Source organism: Aquarana catesbeiana, linkage group LG11, assembly GCF_042186555.1.
Source record: "Aquarana catesbeiana isolate 2022-GZ linkage group LG11, ASM4218655v1, whole genome shotgun sequence".
NCBI classification, from domain to species: Eukaryota; Metazoa; Chordata; class Amphibia; order Anura; family Ranidae; genus Aquarana; species Aquarana catesbeiana.
In genome coordinates this window covers 78,390,214-78,404,743 of record NC_133334.1, presented here as the reverse complement: position 1 = coordinate 78,404,743, position 14,530 = coordinate 78,390,214, and the positions used below count along the sequence as shown (strand labels likewise).

General features: G+C 40.8%; 1 protein-coding gene across 4 annotated transcripts in view; it reads right to left on the bottom strand.

The window, feature by feature from the left end:
* The window catches only part of CPT1A (carnitine palmitoyltransferase 1A), a 119,238-nt gene that overhangs the window by 52,189 nt on the left and 52,519 nt on the right, over positions 1 to 14,530 (bottom strand). For 3 of the 4 annotated variants that reach the window (XM_073604567.1, XM_073604566.1, XM_073604568.1), the window contains exons 6-9: positions 11,632 to 11,769; positions 8,144 to 8,221; positions 5,408 to 5,515; positions 2,805 to 2,892 (exon numbers count right to left, since the gene is read on the bottom strand). In XM_073604567.1, the coding sequence (XP_073460668.1) occupies positions 2,805 to 2,892; positions 5,408 to 5,515; positions 8,144 to 8,221; positions 11,632 to 11,769 (412 nt within the window). Of the gene's footprint in view, positions 1 to 2,144; positions 2,230 to 2,804; positions 2,893 to 5,407; positions 5,516 to 8,143; positions 8,222 to 11,631; positions 11,770 to 14,530 lie in introns of all 4 variants that reach the window. The other variant, XM_073604569.1, reaches the window with a different exon arrangement.

Sequence of the window (14,530 nt, the reverse complement as noted above, 5' to 3'; positions counted from 1 at the left end):
CTCTTCTCCACAAAGTTCTGGCCCCTGGGCAGTCTCTTGGTGTCTTCATGTGCAATGCGGGGTTATCAGACCTGCATTGTATGTGAAGGAGGCTGGAGTGCGATTGTGGCCAGAGTGTCTTAGAGAGGAAGCAGCGCTGAACTGGTCACACAGGTCCAGGAAGCCTGCCTGAGCAGAGAATAAGGTGAGTCCTTTACTTATTACTGCATCCCTAGACCTAACCAGCAGGAAACCCTTGCAGTGCGAAAAGGTGAAGGGCCCACTGCAAGGGTATATTTTGGTGAATTGCTGGAATTCAGCCTTAAAGTGATTCTAAAGTCAGAAGGTTTTTTATCTTAATGCATTCTAAAACCTTCTGTGTGCCTCAGCCCCCCCCTTCCCCCCATACTTACCCGAGTCCCATCTCAATCCAGCCATGTTGCATGAGAGTCCAGGACTCTCCCTCCTCATTAGCTGGGACAGCAACAGGGCTCCATTCGCTCCTGCTGCTGTCAATCAATGTCAGTGAGCCAATAAGGAGAGACTCGGCTCAGGTGCCCCCATAGCAAGCTGCTTGCTTGCGGGGCACTCGGCAGAAGGGAGGGGCCAAGAGCACCGGCAAGGGACCCGAGAAGAGGGGGAACTGGGCTGCTTTGTGCGAAACCACTGCACAGAGCAGGTAAGTATGACATGTTTGTTATGCTTAAATTAAAAAAAAAAAATTAGAATCACTTTAAGGCAGGGAGAGGAACAAGAAATACTAACTGTTTTTTGATTAGTCCTCATCATAATAAGAAAGAATATTTCTGCAAAGCCACTATACATTCCCTTTATATCTTCCATGGAAAAGAGGACATACAGTATGCCTAATTCTTTCAGTATATATGTGCTGTCTGATCTCTTTGCTAGTAATCGGGTACATAAGCATGGACATTACAAGGAACACATCAAATTTTGCCTGTCATTCCCATTTATATTAAGTCTCAGAGAAAGCCTCTCCAGGTAAAAAAAAAAATAGTTACTTCTTAGAAGTCTTTGCTAACTTCAGTAGTACAGTATTCCTGAGAATTTTTGGGAAAAAGCACCCATTAAAGCTGAAATCTGGGCTAAATAAATATTGTCTAAATATAAGAGGCATTAGTATTCTTGCTGTCCTTTGTGTATTTCTTGCAGATCTGTGCAGTAACTCTGGTGCTTTTCCTCTCCATAGAGATTTTCTGTAATAAAGCCCGGTCACTGCTGCCCTCTTTACTTGTGCAGGGTAGCTGGTTCTGTATCCATTCCCTTGTACACATGTGCAGCACAGTGATATTTTCACTATTGCTTTCACATGGAAATAATAGCTAGGTTTTCAAAAGGCATTTTGGTTTATTATTGAGGAATATATCAAATAAAATGTTTTGTACCCAGAGTTCAGCTTTCACAATTCCCTTAGCATTTAAGAAATTCACTAAAAATGGAACTAGCAACAAAAAAAATTGCCATGTGGAACAGTGGAACCTTGGATTACGAGCATAATCCGTTCCAGGAGAATGCTTGTAATCCAAAGCACTCGCATTTCAAAGCAAGTTTTCCCATAGAAGTCAATGGAAATTAAGATAATTTGTTCCGCACTGACTTCTATTACATGCAATACCACGTGTCACCAGAAGTGGGGGTGCCAGAGAGTCTCGGAAATACTCGGGGACAGCTTGGCTGAACTCGGAAAGCCTCGGAAAGGCTTGGAAAGGCTCTCGAACAGAGTATTTCTGAGTCCTTCCGAGTTTTTTCGGAAAGGCTCTGAACCGTTCCGAGTGTTCCCGGCGCCCCCGCACCTCTGGCCAAATGGGGTACTGCACCGCCCATTAGCTTGAATTCAGACAACACTCGCAAACTGAGTCAGAATTGAAAAAAGAAAGTTGCTCGTCTTTTAAAAAACTTGTTAACCGCGTTACTCGTAAACCAAGGTTCCACTGTATATAGCAGTCAGTTTGTAAATGGTCCACTCTAGTAGAGTTAGGCTCCTGCGTTTCATTTTGAAACAATACAACAAAAAATGACATAAACATACAAAAATGAAGTGTTATGTTGTCACGCGCGTGTTAAAAAAAAAAAACGTGGCTCTTGCTGCACATGCGCTACAATTGAGATGACTGACAACATGGAAGACAGGGCCAAAGCTGTACCTGTCTCAATGCCAGGTATACGGCTAGTATTGAACATTCGTTCATACTGGGCGGAACACATTGGAATGGTATTATTAATCATAAGCTGAAAGGAAACAAAAGGATGAGACAAAATAAGGGGAGGGTATGGAAAATAAAGTATTGTCAAACAGGCAAAAAAGTCATTTAAAAAAAATAAAGCAATACAAAACATGAAAGGACCCAGATGAACCTGGAATGGAAACACAAATTAAGGAGAGGTAGAGCCAAGCAGCCATCTAGACGAAGGAAGGACAAAGATGTGAAATATTACCTGCGAGAGACCATAAAAAATTGCCATCATTGAAAACTGCTCCCAGGCAGTGCCTGTTGGCCATCATCAATCAAGAATTAATTTAGGGAATTTTCAAAACGAGATCAAATTCAACAAATATAATACTGATATAGTGTAACCCTCAAATTCTTTATATGTCAGCTTCCATGGAGTTGTATACATGGTTCCTTGTAAAGGATAAAGCCAAATTCCTGTTCGCAATCAAACACTTTGACTTGTCGCCATCTAATCTTATTAACTGTAATCCTTGGAAGCTGACATCCATGCCAATGTGATGGGCGAGGAGTCTCACAGTTAATATTTGACCAATTGCAGGGACTGGTTATACAACCACTGGCTGCTCTTACCTGTTTCTTCTCCAGGTATCCGGGAAGTATTAAACATTCTTTCCCACTGAGATGAGCATAATGGAACAGTGGATCCCATCAGCAGAATCTACACCACATACCAACACAGTGTGCCGCAGGGTTACAAATACAATTTTAGAAATATATTAAGTTTAGAAATAAAGACAAGGCAATGTAATTTATTTACAAGTGTTTGCATCCTCCAAAGAAATTTACAATAATTCTATTTTAACTGAAAAACAGATCTTTATTTAAAACCCAACAAGACAACAAGTGTCTGCCAACGCTAAGAATTAACTTCTCTTCTTTTCTCCACTTTGGTCTGTTCATTTCATAGTCCTGATATGTGCCTGTTGTACCATGTACTTGTATGAAAAAGTATCCTGTTTTAATTGTATTGCTTCCTGTGTGTGAAATCCCCGGTGTTCCTGCCAGTCCCTCTGCTTCCCTATTAAAAACCAACCACACTAGGCATGAGAGCACCGTGTGGCCAGTTCTATAGCTGTGCTGGGAACTCAGCCTGCTTTCCTCCAATAATCAGACTTGTCCTATCACCCCCACCCACACATACAGCTATTCACTGGGAACACCAGTGTACTGCTGTTTCTCCTCCCCTGGCCCTTGTGTAGCTGAGAACAGAGATTATGAGATCACTTATGTGATCAAACGGGCAAAAAAGCATTTATAATGTTTTTTCTATCTATACATACATACATGTTGCGTCCCTATTTTAGACTGAATAGGTTCTTTTATGAGGTAAGGGTTTACATATACTTTAAATATACTATTGAAAGTGTTTTTTTTGTATCTGCTATATACAGTAATACCTTTGATTACGAGCATAGTTAGTTCCAGAAGAATGCTTGTAATCCAAAGCACTCGTATATCAAAGCGAGTTTCCCCATAAGGAATAATGGAAACTCAGATAACCAGTTCCATAGCCACTGCTTGTCTATGCAGTACCGCATGTGGCCAGAGGTGTGGGGGAGCCCGAGACGGTCCGGAAACGCTCGGAGACCACTCAGAGACGCTTGGAGATACTCAGGAACGGAGTGTTTCCGAGTGTCTCCGAGCATTTCCGAGTGTCTCCGAGCGGCTCCGAGTGGCTTCCGGCGCCCCCGTACCTCTGGCCAAATGCGATACTGCACACCCCAGAGGCTTGAATCCTGCTCGTCTTGCGAGACAACGCTCGCAAAGTGAGTCAGGATTTTTTTTTTTATAACAGCTCGTATTGTGAAACACTTGTAAACCGCGTTACTCGCAATCCAAGGTTCCAATGTAAGTGCAAAAACTGTTAATCATGTCAGAAATTCAGAGCTGTCCTGTGTCCTCCACATACTTCCTGTGTTATCTCCAGGAAGGTAGTTAGACTTCCCAGTTCATACCTTGGACCACAGAACAATTAGCCCTTAGGTTGTGGAGAATAGGGCAGGGAGAGGGTTTGAGCAGTTTAACAAAAGATAACTGGGCAGGGCTGACACCCCTGAATCAGATTTTGTGTGCACCAGCTGTAGTAAATCCCTCCCTATGTTTTGTCAGGCCTGGGTTCTCACATATGCAAATTGAATGTGGGTTTTCCCACATCCAATGTCCCAATTTCCTGTATTTGGAACACAGGCAGCCATTAAAACAAATATGCTCGATGAGAGGGGAAGGTTAGCACCCCTGTAAGTTTTTTGCTGTATGCATTTCCCCTCACTTTCTGCCCATGTGATCGGTATCAGATGTATAAGGAAAAGAAGAGAAATCTACTTGATGGGCACAGAGACAGTATTTACAATCTGACAACAAATATCTGCTCAATGAGGAGACAAACAACATTTTTAACCTGACAGAGGCTCACCCCCTTTCATTCTAACTCCATCCAGCCAAAGACTACCATTAGCAGATTTTATATACAGTGCCTCACCTAGTCAAAGTTCCTAAATGAATCACAATGGGGTTGATTTACTAAAGGGAAAAAGACTGTGCACTTTCCAAAGTGTAGTTGCACTCTGCAAGAGCAGTTGCTCTAGAGCTTCGTAAATGAGTAGAACCTCTGCTGACGTTCACCATCCAATCATGTTCAAGCAAAAATTCTTTTTTTTTTTATTTTCCTTGCATGTGATTGGGTACTCTTTGCAAGGTGAAGCCTTACCTCATTTACTAAGCTCTAGAGCAACTGCACTTGCAGAGGGCAACTGCACTTTGAATAGTGCACAGTCTTTTTGCCTTTAGTAAATCAACCCCAATGCATGGCATGATGATGTCATTAGGTTATGCCCATGCTGATCTGGCACCTTTACATATTTTTCTTTAGATGCCCACAAAGGTCCATCAGATGCCCACAAAGGTTGGTTTCCAGTTAATCTAAATGAATTAGAAGAACTACACTCCAGCCTGTTTCCCACTTAGCCTCAAAGACCAGCCAACTATTTGCACCCCATGTGCCTTGAGCTCCGAAGTATGGCTCCAGTATAAAGAGCCAAGTCCAGCTGATGAATCTTGGCACTGGAGCCCTAAAGATGGTTATATGTCACATTCCACACAGCATTTTCATTATTGAGTGAAACAATATTTTACAAAAACATCAGTAGTATTGCTATGGACATAACTATACATACCGGCTTAATTTCTTCTCTGTCCAGTTTTCTTCGATAGAGTAAAATGGCATGGATGGCATTGCCAGCTCTTGCAGCTTGGATATGGGTTGGCAACACATATAGGTAATCCTGGAAGATAAAGGTCATTTTTTATATTCATCACAATTGTGACCATGGAAAGAATATAATGACATAATTTAACCTGTATTGAAAAGCATACAGTATGTACCTTCCATTGCTGCTCTTCTTAAAATACTATTTGCCTGTCTCATGCTAATTTACTGGCAAATAGCTCTTTCTGAGACATTTTCCTGGAACAAGTACGCAGATCAAGGATTCTGACTTTTTTAATTGACTCATTTCCAAGCGTGTTTCTAGTTAGGAGCTGAAACCAGAGACTGTCAGGCAACTTCCAAAAGAGGTCATCAGTGGCAGCCTAAATAATTCTTTAGTTTCCATTACATAGAATAAAATATATACATGTATTTAACTTAAAAGGAGAAGTACAGCCAAAGCTCATTTAGCTGCACTTCTCCTGTGGATCACAGGAGTGCAGTTCATTTTGCACTCCTGTGACCGGTTTTCACTCATGTCACAGAGCCAGTCCAGGCTGGGGAAAGATTGCGACAATGAAGATGGGATACGTCCACATGCCTGAACTGGCAACCGGCTCAGCCTCTCAGGGAGTAGCTGATAGCCTGAGCCAGGCGCTCCCACCCCCTCCACAGCCCAGCGCTTCAGTGAGAGTGGGGGGTGGGCAGAGCAGAAAGCCTGAGACAGCCACCAGCTCTCTGCTCAGGGATCTGTGAGAACCGAGCGATCGGCGGTGTTTGAGGAACAGAAGCAGCATCCACCTAGGTATGTATGATTCTTAAAAAAAAAAAAAAAAAAGTATTTATATATATATATATATATATATATATATATATATATATATATATGTATATATATATATATATATATATATATGTATATATATATATATATATATATATATATATATATGTATATATATATATATATATATATATATATATATATATATGTATATATATATATATATATATATATATATTGTAAACTGTGGTGAGTGGTGTCTAGAAAAATGTTGTTGCAGATAATGCTCAAGACTTTTCCAAATCACTCCAGAATCTGCCATGGCATTATACTAACTGAAGCGGCTGTGTATATTCAGCAACTTGTTTAGTACTTCCAGGCTTTGACATGCAGTTACATTGTCAGAACTAGCCTTTTTGGGTTGGTTTGACTTTCCATTAATCGCATGACCTTTAATATAGGCCCCAAAAAACAAAAACAAAGATATGGGTCACCAGCAGTGACTGAGACTTTGCTGTCACAGACAGAATACTGAGCATATGCTCCTTTTCCCATTTTCTCAGTCTACTTCTGATGGCAAGCTTGCCATTCAAGAAAAAGCAATATGTTTGCTTCAATCTCTCATAAACCCCAGCATACACTTACTTTTCCTTTGTTTTCCTGCCACTCATTTCAGCACGGAGAGTCAGAGGATATTCCATGTGGCAGCTTTTGGTCAATCATCTCTGTCACATGGAGAGGCTAAGAATCCTTGGACTCATAGCTCACCTAAGGCTTTCCTTTCACTCCCCAGCTTAATAGAACAAAACAATAGAGGAGTAGATGCTGCTTACAAGGGCTACCTTAAAGTGAACCTGTTTTTATGTCCTGCATGGGGACAGCTCTTACTACACCACTAGTCACTGATAAATATAGATAGCTGTATCTTCTTATTTGCAAACAAAGGCAGATTAAAAAGGTTAATAGTCAATGTACTTATATGTCAATTCATGGGAACATTATTCATAGGGGAGAGGGCAAATGATGTCAAGTGGTAATAAAATGTCCTGCTATTTAGTGGTTTATTTTGATAGTGGTTTTATTGTAGTTTGAACTTTACATTGCCAACATTTACCCAACCGTTCTAGTAATAAATAGTACAGAACATGAGATAAAACAATTTACAAGGAACTGGTGAAGATAAAACAATATTCAACAGAAAGACGCAAGTTCATCTGAACATATGTAAGGAATGGGAGGAATTAGCCACTGATAACATTCTGGTGAATTGATGGGCTGCATTGCAAATTCTAGCTAAAGTCACAATATGGCTACGTCACAAAAATGGTTGAATAATACACTGGAAAAATGTCCATGTGTCAGTAGATTTTTCCCTAAACACAATAAATTTGTGATGGAAATGATACTGACAGGCAACTTTTCTTTTGGGAAGGCTCTACTGTGAATTGCACTGGTTGACTCGTAACCCATCTCACCATAATCTCTCTGGCTGTACCATCTTGTCAGTCCATAATCTCTACTCCTCTAAACCATGGTTTCCATATAATGTGCTTGTGATGGGCAGAAAACCCTGTGGTTCCATAACATTAGCATGTATTAGTGCTGTAAGGCAGCAGCTGGCCCAGGGCAAAAAAGAATGATCCGCAATTCCGCATGGCCACTATCCTAAAATGAGGAATCAACCTATTTTTTTTTAAATCTTTTTATTGAGTTTTTTCATAAAAAATATACAACATACAACATTTCCCCGGGAGGGCGAATCAACCTATTTTAAGGAGATGTGACAGATGAGAAACATGCATATATCCTCTGTTAGATGGCTCTCCCACTGGTTTAGTTGGTTGCTTTTAGCTTTTTGGTTGATTTTATTCTATCTCACCTACCCACCTGGCTATACTTTCTCTAAATAGACAAACTCACCATTGCATAGTAATTGCTGTTGACCATGATTGGTCCACGGCCTCTGAGGTAGATGTACTCTTCCCACCAGTCACTTACCTATCAAGAAACAGAGAAATCAGTACAGTGAGAAAAGAGATTTAGGGTAACCTTTTAAAGAAAAGTGTCACACAAATTATAAGCTACATCTAAACCTAATTGGAAAAAAATAACATTTTACAGCTTACGAAATTCTTATATGTGGTGGCAGCATTTGTTTTCTTTTGTTAAAGATAAGTACATTTTGAGCAAGTACAAAAAAATGCTGTTTGATCCCGTCAGAAATCATGATGTTATCAGCTAACCTAACTTCTGTGAACTACAAAGCGATGTTCCTCTAGGTCACAGAAATGAGGGGGGGGGGGGGGAGTGTTTGAAGTCCAAATCAGGAGATCAACCTAGGTTGACAATGCTAAAGTGAAAAAAAAACACTAGAAAAAGGAAACAAATGCAGCCACCACTTCTAAAAACTGGTAAGTTCAATACAGTCAACTGTTTTTTGGGGATTTAGATACACTTTAATAATGAGTATCCAGAAAATAAACATCCAGTTGTCCTCAGAAAAGTTTAATTGCCTCTTGAAGCATGCAATGTCTTTCATTGTCTCTTGAAGGAAGTTATGTCTCCAACAAGTCCTATAGCATGTTCGTGGTCTCTGACCATCTCTTGTAGGATGCTACTAGTCTTTGACAGCTTTCTTTAACCTTATATTCACTAAATATTATGTGTGGCCCATCAATTAAATCAGTAGCTGCAGTCGAGCCCCTATATCAAGAAAGTGGACAAACACTAATCTACAGCAACTGTGATGAGAGAATGGTATGCATACAAAAGGTCCATATGACCAAAGTAAGAACAGAGTCTATATTAACCAGCAAATTCAAAACCTGGACCAACTTTAGCTTACACTTTTCTACTGCAGACTCTTTAGTAAAAGATACCAATACTTTTAAAAATACAAGAGTCAAAAAGAAATAAGTAATCTATTACTACCTTTTAGCTGCTATACAGTTGTACTAAATAATATAAAATAAATATTTTATAAAAAAATATATATATATGAAAAATGTATATGATATACATACGCTATATAATTGAGATACTATGGGTCTTTTCATAAGGCATTCTAACAATGAGTACAATTCTGTGATTACTAAATTCTGCACTAGTAAGAAATATTTCTCCCACACATACCACACACAATGACACAAAGAGGGATTTTGGAAAAGAAAACATGATTTGGCACCATTAGAGGAAAGAGAGTGGCAAATGAGTGAAGCTTTAAAGTGAACATGTACTTTAAACACAAAAAGCAAAACAACAGGTTCACTTTAATGCCACCCCTGCAGTTGCTTATGATTACCTTCACTTTGTTCCCCTGACACTTTCTTAGCTAATGGCAGCAATAAAAAAAAAGCCAACATAAACTCCAAGTCAATACTAGGAAGTAGGTAGAGCTAAACAAAGGCTTACGATACATTTGGGTAATGGGGGGGGGGGGGGGGGGTATGATTGCATGGGAGGAGTGGGGTTAGGGTTACAGAGAGGGTTTTTATTGTAGTTGCGGTTACAATGAGGGTTACAATTTGAGAACGTTTTAGGGATTACAGCAAGAGAAATTACAGAAAGGGTTAGGATTACAGAGAGGGTTGGAATTACAGGAAGGGTTGGGGTTATATAAAGGGTTAGGGTTACAAGGAGTGTTAAGGTTAAAAAGTTTGTTATTAGAGGAAGGGTTAGGGATACAGGCGAGGTTGGAATGATTGGAAGGGTTAGGATTACAAAGAGGTTGAAATAACATGAAGGGCTAGGGTTACAGAGAATTACATGTATTATTAGGGCTACAGAGAGGGTTGGGATTACTGAGAGGGTTAGTTTTAAGATTACAGAGAGAGTTGAAATTGGAGGGAGGGTTAGGTTTACAGTGGAGGTTGGAATTACAGGAACATTCGGGGTTACAGAGAGGGTTGAAATACAGGGTGGGGGGTTAGAGAGAAGGCTGGATTTACATGGAGGGTTAGGTTTGCAAAGAGGGTTGAAATAATAGTTATAGTTACAGACAGGGTTGGAATTAGAGGTAGGGTTAAGGTAACACACAGGTTGGATTTACAGGGAGGGTTAGGGTTACAGACAGAAGTTGATAGTAAAAATAGTAAAAACAACTCCATTGCCACATCCTTGAATATGGCTTAAGACAAAGAAAGAACATTTGGCCGGACTTTAGAGGCAACTAAGTCTGGCCAAATGTTCTTACTTTTGTCTTAAGTTTACAGAGAGGGTTGGGATTGTGGTTGGAATTGCAGCGCCGTAGATTACTTGCTTTTTTTTTTTTACAATCAGCCAAGGGGCTGTTTAAGAAAAAAACCCATAACAGATTCCTCCATCCACCTTGATTGTGGATGGAGGAATCCTCCCCGCTGGCACGTATTCTGACAGTAGTGACTCTCCGCGGTCAGAATATATTGATCCAGAGCTGCAGCTACTGACCAAGACATATTTTTCAACAAGCCTGTTCAAAAGAAGTCGATCATTAGATGAACTTCTCTTAAGTAGGGACACGTGGATCGAAATTGGGCTGGTTTCTGGTGAACAGGCCAGTTTTCGATCCATCTATAGCCAGCTTTACAGAAAGGGTTGGAATTAGAGGGAAGGTTAGGGTTACAAGGATTGGAATAGGAGGGAGGGCTGGAATTAGAGGGAGGGTTGGGGTTACAAGAAAGGTTGGAATTAGAGGGAGGGTTGGGGTTATGGAGTGGGCTGGATATATAGTTAAGACTACAGAGAGGGTTGTAATTACAGGGAGGGTAAGCATTACAGAGAATTGAAATTACAGTTAAGGGTTACAGAGAAGGTTAGGGTTGCAAGAAGGGTTAAAGTTACAGTGACAGGAACCTAACAGTAGGATATGGTTTTCTGTGTCAGGAGTCCAGCACAAAAACGATTGCTGATCTAGCAGAGCTGAACATTAGTGCATCTATCAGAGCAGTTCTTACAAGATGTACCAAGACAGCAGAAGGCAGCAGTGCATGTCAGCATAGAACAAAGGACAGAGCAAATTGAGCACCTGGAGCAGCATACATGAGATAAGGCCATTTGTCAATTTTCAACTCGAAGGGCACACAGCCTCCAGGAGATTGAAGAACAGAACAAAAGCAGATTTGGGTTTGCTTTCTGTTTATCCTTTTATTAGATATTTCTTGTAACGCCTCCAAGAATTTCCCAGTCTGTCAAATTTATTTTGTTATCCTGAGCCTTTACAACTTTTATATAAAAATATTTTTATTATAACATATGAGGATAATGCTAACAGATTTGTTTTAGCATTTCAGACAGCAGGTCTGTCACCTACATCACACAGAACAAAAATTAAGAGAGAGCCCTTGACGAAGCTACATTTTTTTTCACATTACAATAAAAGCTTTCTTCTTATTTGCACTTAGAAAAACTGCTGGAAAAAACATGTCACTTACATAGTTTGTGGCCCACCACGATTTCAGCTTCAAGTACCACTGAAGTTTTGGTCCAAGGTTAATGGCAAAATCATCGGCAAGGCCTTCCATTCTCTTAAACTGCTGCTCATCCATAAGGGGCCTAACAGACTCTAAGTACTAAAGAAATAAAGGAAGAAACAGTTAGAGTGCCAAAATAATGATGCTGTAGGGGTCATACTGCACTGTGTTTTTTATCTTCTCCATCTATAGTCATTCAGAAAATTATCAGTGTGTATGATTTTACTAATGTCTTTTACTAATGACTTGATATAAGATAGGAGCTATAAGTACTGTTCATTTGCAGTTACAGAACAGCTAGCAAATCCAGTCTACTACAGGCAAAATCGATAGACTGAAACAGTAATGCCTCATACACACGAGCGGATTTTCTGTCGGAAAAAACTTGGATGGTTTTTCCAATGGAATTCAGCTCAAGCTTGGCTTGCATACACACGGTCACAAAAAGTTCTCTGACACTACGATGAGCCGAGAAAATTGAGTTCAAGGCTTCCGAGCATGCGTCGAATTGTTTCTGAACATACATAGGAATTTTGCGCGTCGGAATTTGTACAGACGAACAGAATTTCCCATCGGAACTTTTTCCGACCAAAAAATTGAGCACATGCTCACAATCTTTTGCTGGCCAAAATTCCTCCAGCAAAAGTCCGATGGAGCATACACACGATCGCATATTCCGACCAAAAGCTCTCATTGGACTTTTGCTGGCGGAATTTCCGATCCTGTGTACGGGGCATAACAGATATGACAATGAGTGTTTTATTATGAAATGTGAGACAATTGGAAAGCAATACTTATTGAAGACCTCAAAGCAACTGATAAGTTTCAAACCTGTATTGATAGTTCGGAAAGTGTAGATTTTATCTGATTGGCTGCCGAAGGCCAAAACACACAGATAGTATTTCAACCACTAATGACATCTAAGAGCCTATGTACATGTTTTGTTTTTTTTTTCACAACAGGAGTTGCTAGGAAATCTTGCTATGGGTACACTGCTTGGTTGTCAACTATCCAAGAGTGGATTTCTCCTTCCTCCACTAATTTCATGTAGGTTAGGGGCCAGGCGCATGGATTAGGGGGCGGCGCCCCTGCACCCCGTATGGATGGGCGGCCACTGCACACTACTTTCATATCATATCCAATGTGGACAAAACCTCCAATGACTTCAATGTATAGGCAAAGCAGGTGATATATTATTTTGTAGCATTTAAAAGAAGATAGTAAAAGCGATACAAAAAGTAAACAAGACATTGTTTCAATTTTATAGTATAATCAACAGAAGTTCACCCAGCACAACCTTTGCTCAGTAATTTGAACATCTTGCAATGTACAAAATAAAACGTCAGTAACTTGCCAATTCAAAGCAGATAATACAATCAAGGTTACATTGAATCTTGAGAATATAATATTTTATTGCTTGTTTTATTGCAGCAATCATAAGCTGAAAACCCTAGTAATTAAAACAGCACTTAAAGTGATTGTAAGGGTTCGTTTTTTTTTTTTATTTAAAATAACAAACATATCATACTTACCTCCACTGTGCAGCTCGTTTTGCACAGAGTTGCCCCGAACCTGCTCTTCTGGGGTCCCGGGGCGGCTCTCGCGGCTCCTCCCCGCATCAAATAATCCCCTCGGGGAAGCGCTCCCGAGTCCAGCATAGCCGTCGAATGTATGACTCGGCCCCGCCCCCCACGTCATTGGATTTGATTGACAGCAGTGGGAGCCAATGGCTGTGCTGCTATCAATCTAGACATGAGACACCGGCCGGAGCTGGTGTGCTCGTTCCCGTCGTGCAAATTTCGGGGCTCAGGTAAGTATAAGAGGGGCTCTGCTGCATTGAAAAATGTTTTTCTGCATTAAGGTGAAAAACGGCGAAGGTTTACAACCCCTTTAACTTGTTTCCTCATACCTGTATTTCTGGGTTCTCTTCAAAACACATACTCACTACCAAAGCGAATCCAGTGTTGTCCCACTGCAACCTACTGTTCAGGGGACATACACCGGGTCCCATGCCGCCATCTTGGTCCGCCTCTTCCAAGGTGCATGCAGCCAGGTACTGATGTTGCACTGGGCCCACCCTCAGGCCACTCTTTGTGCCCGATCCTGCGGCCCCCTTGTAGATGTGATGTAAGTGTCCCATGAGGCTGCAGAACCAGGAACATGTAATTCTGACCCGCCTGTAGCTGCTGACTTTTAATAAGGACGCTTACCTGTCCAGCGAGCCCGCAATGACGCCCCCCACCCCCACCCCCAGGCCGATCTGTCCATCAGATCGGGTGCTGGCGCCGCCATCCTAACTAAGGGAAACAGGCAGTGGAGCCTTGCGGCTTCACTGCCCGTTTCCTACTGTGCATGCACGAGCCGCGTGACGCTTTGTGAATGGCCCCGTTGTTTCCTGGGACACGCGGAATAGGAAGAGGCAGATTAGGAAGACTGCCTAGCAACAGGGGTTTCTGGTGAGTAAAAAAAAATTTTTTTTCAAATTTTTTTTTAATATTTTTTTAAGAATGTTAATGTAATTTTTTTTCTGGGGTGGCCCTCCGCTTTAAGTCAGAATGGTGGCAGGGGGAAGGGGAAGCCAACAAAAAAAAAATATATGAAGAAAAATTCTGCTGAGGAGGGGGTGTTAAACGGAGCTAACTCTAGCTACACAAACACTTGTTAGTGTGATTAAGGGATATCAAATCCATGCAATTATGTGCATCATTGACGGTATATGCTATAGTCATGAATGATACACAGAACCATAGATACTGTTTTGCTATCTGCACATTATTTATATAACTTTCTTTTTAATTAGTGGTCAGATCATGTCATGGGACTGGCCATAGGAGCACTAATTTGCTGAAGTGCATAGAAG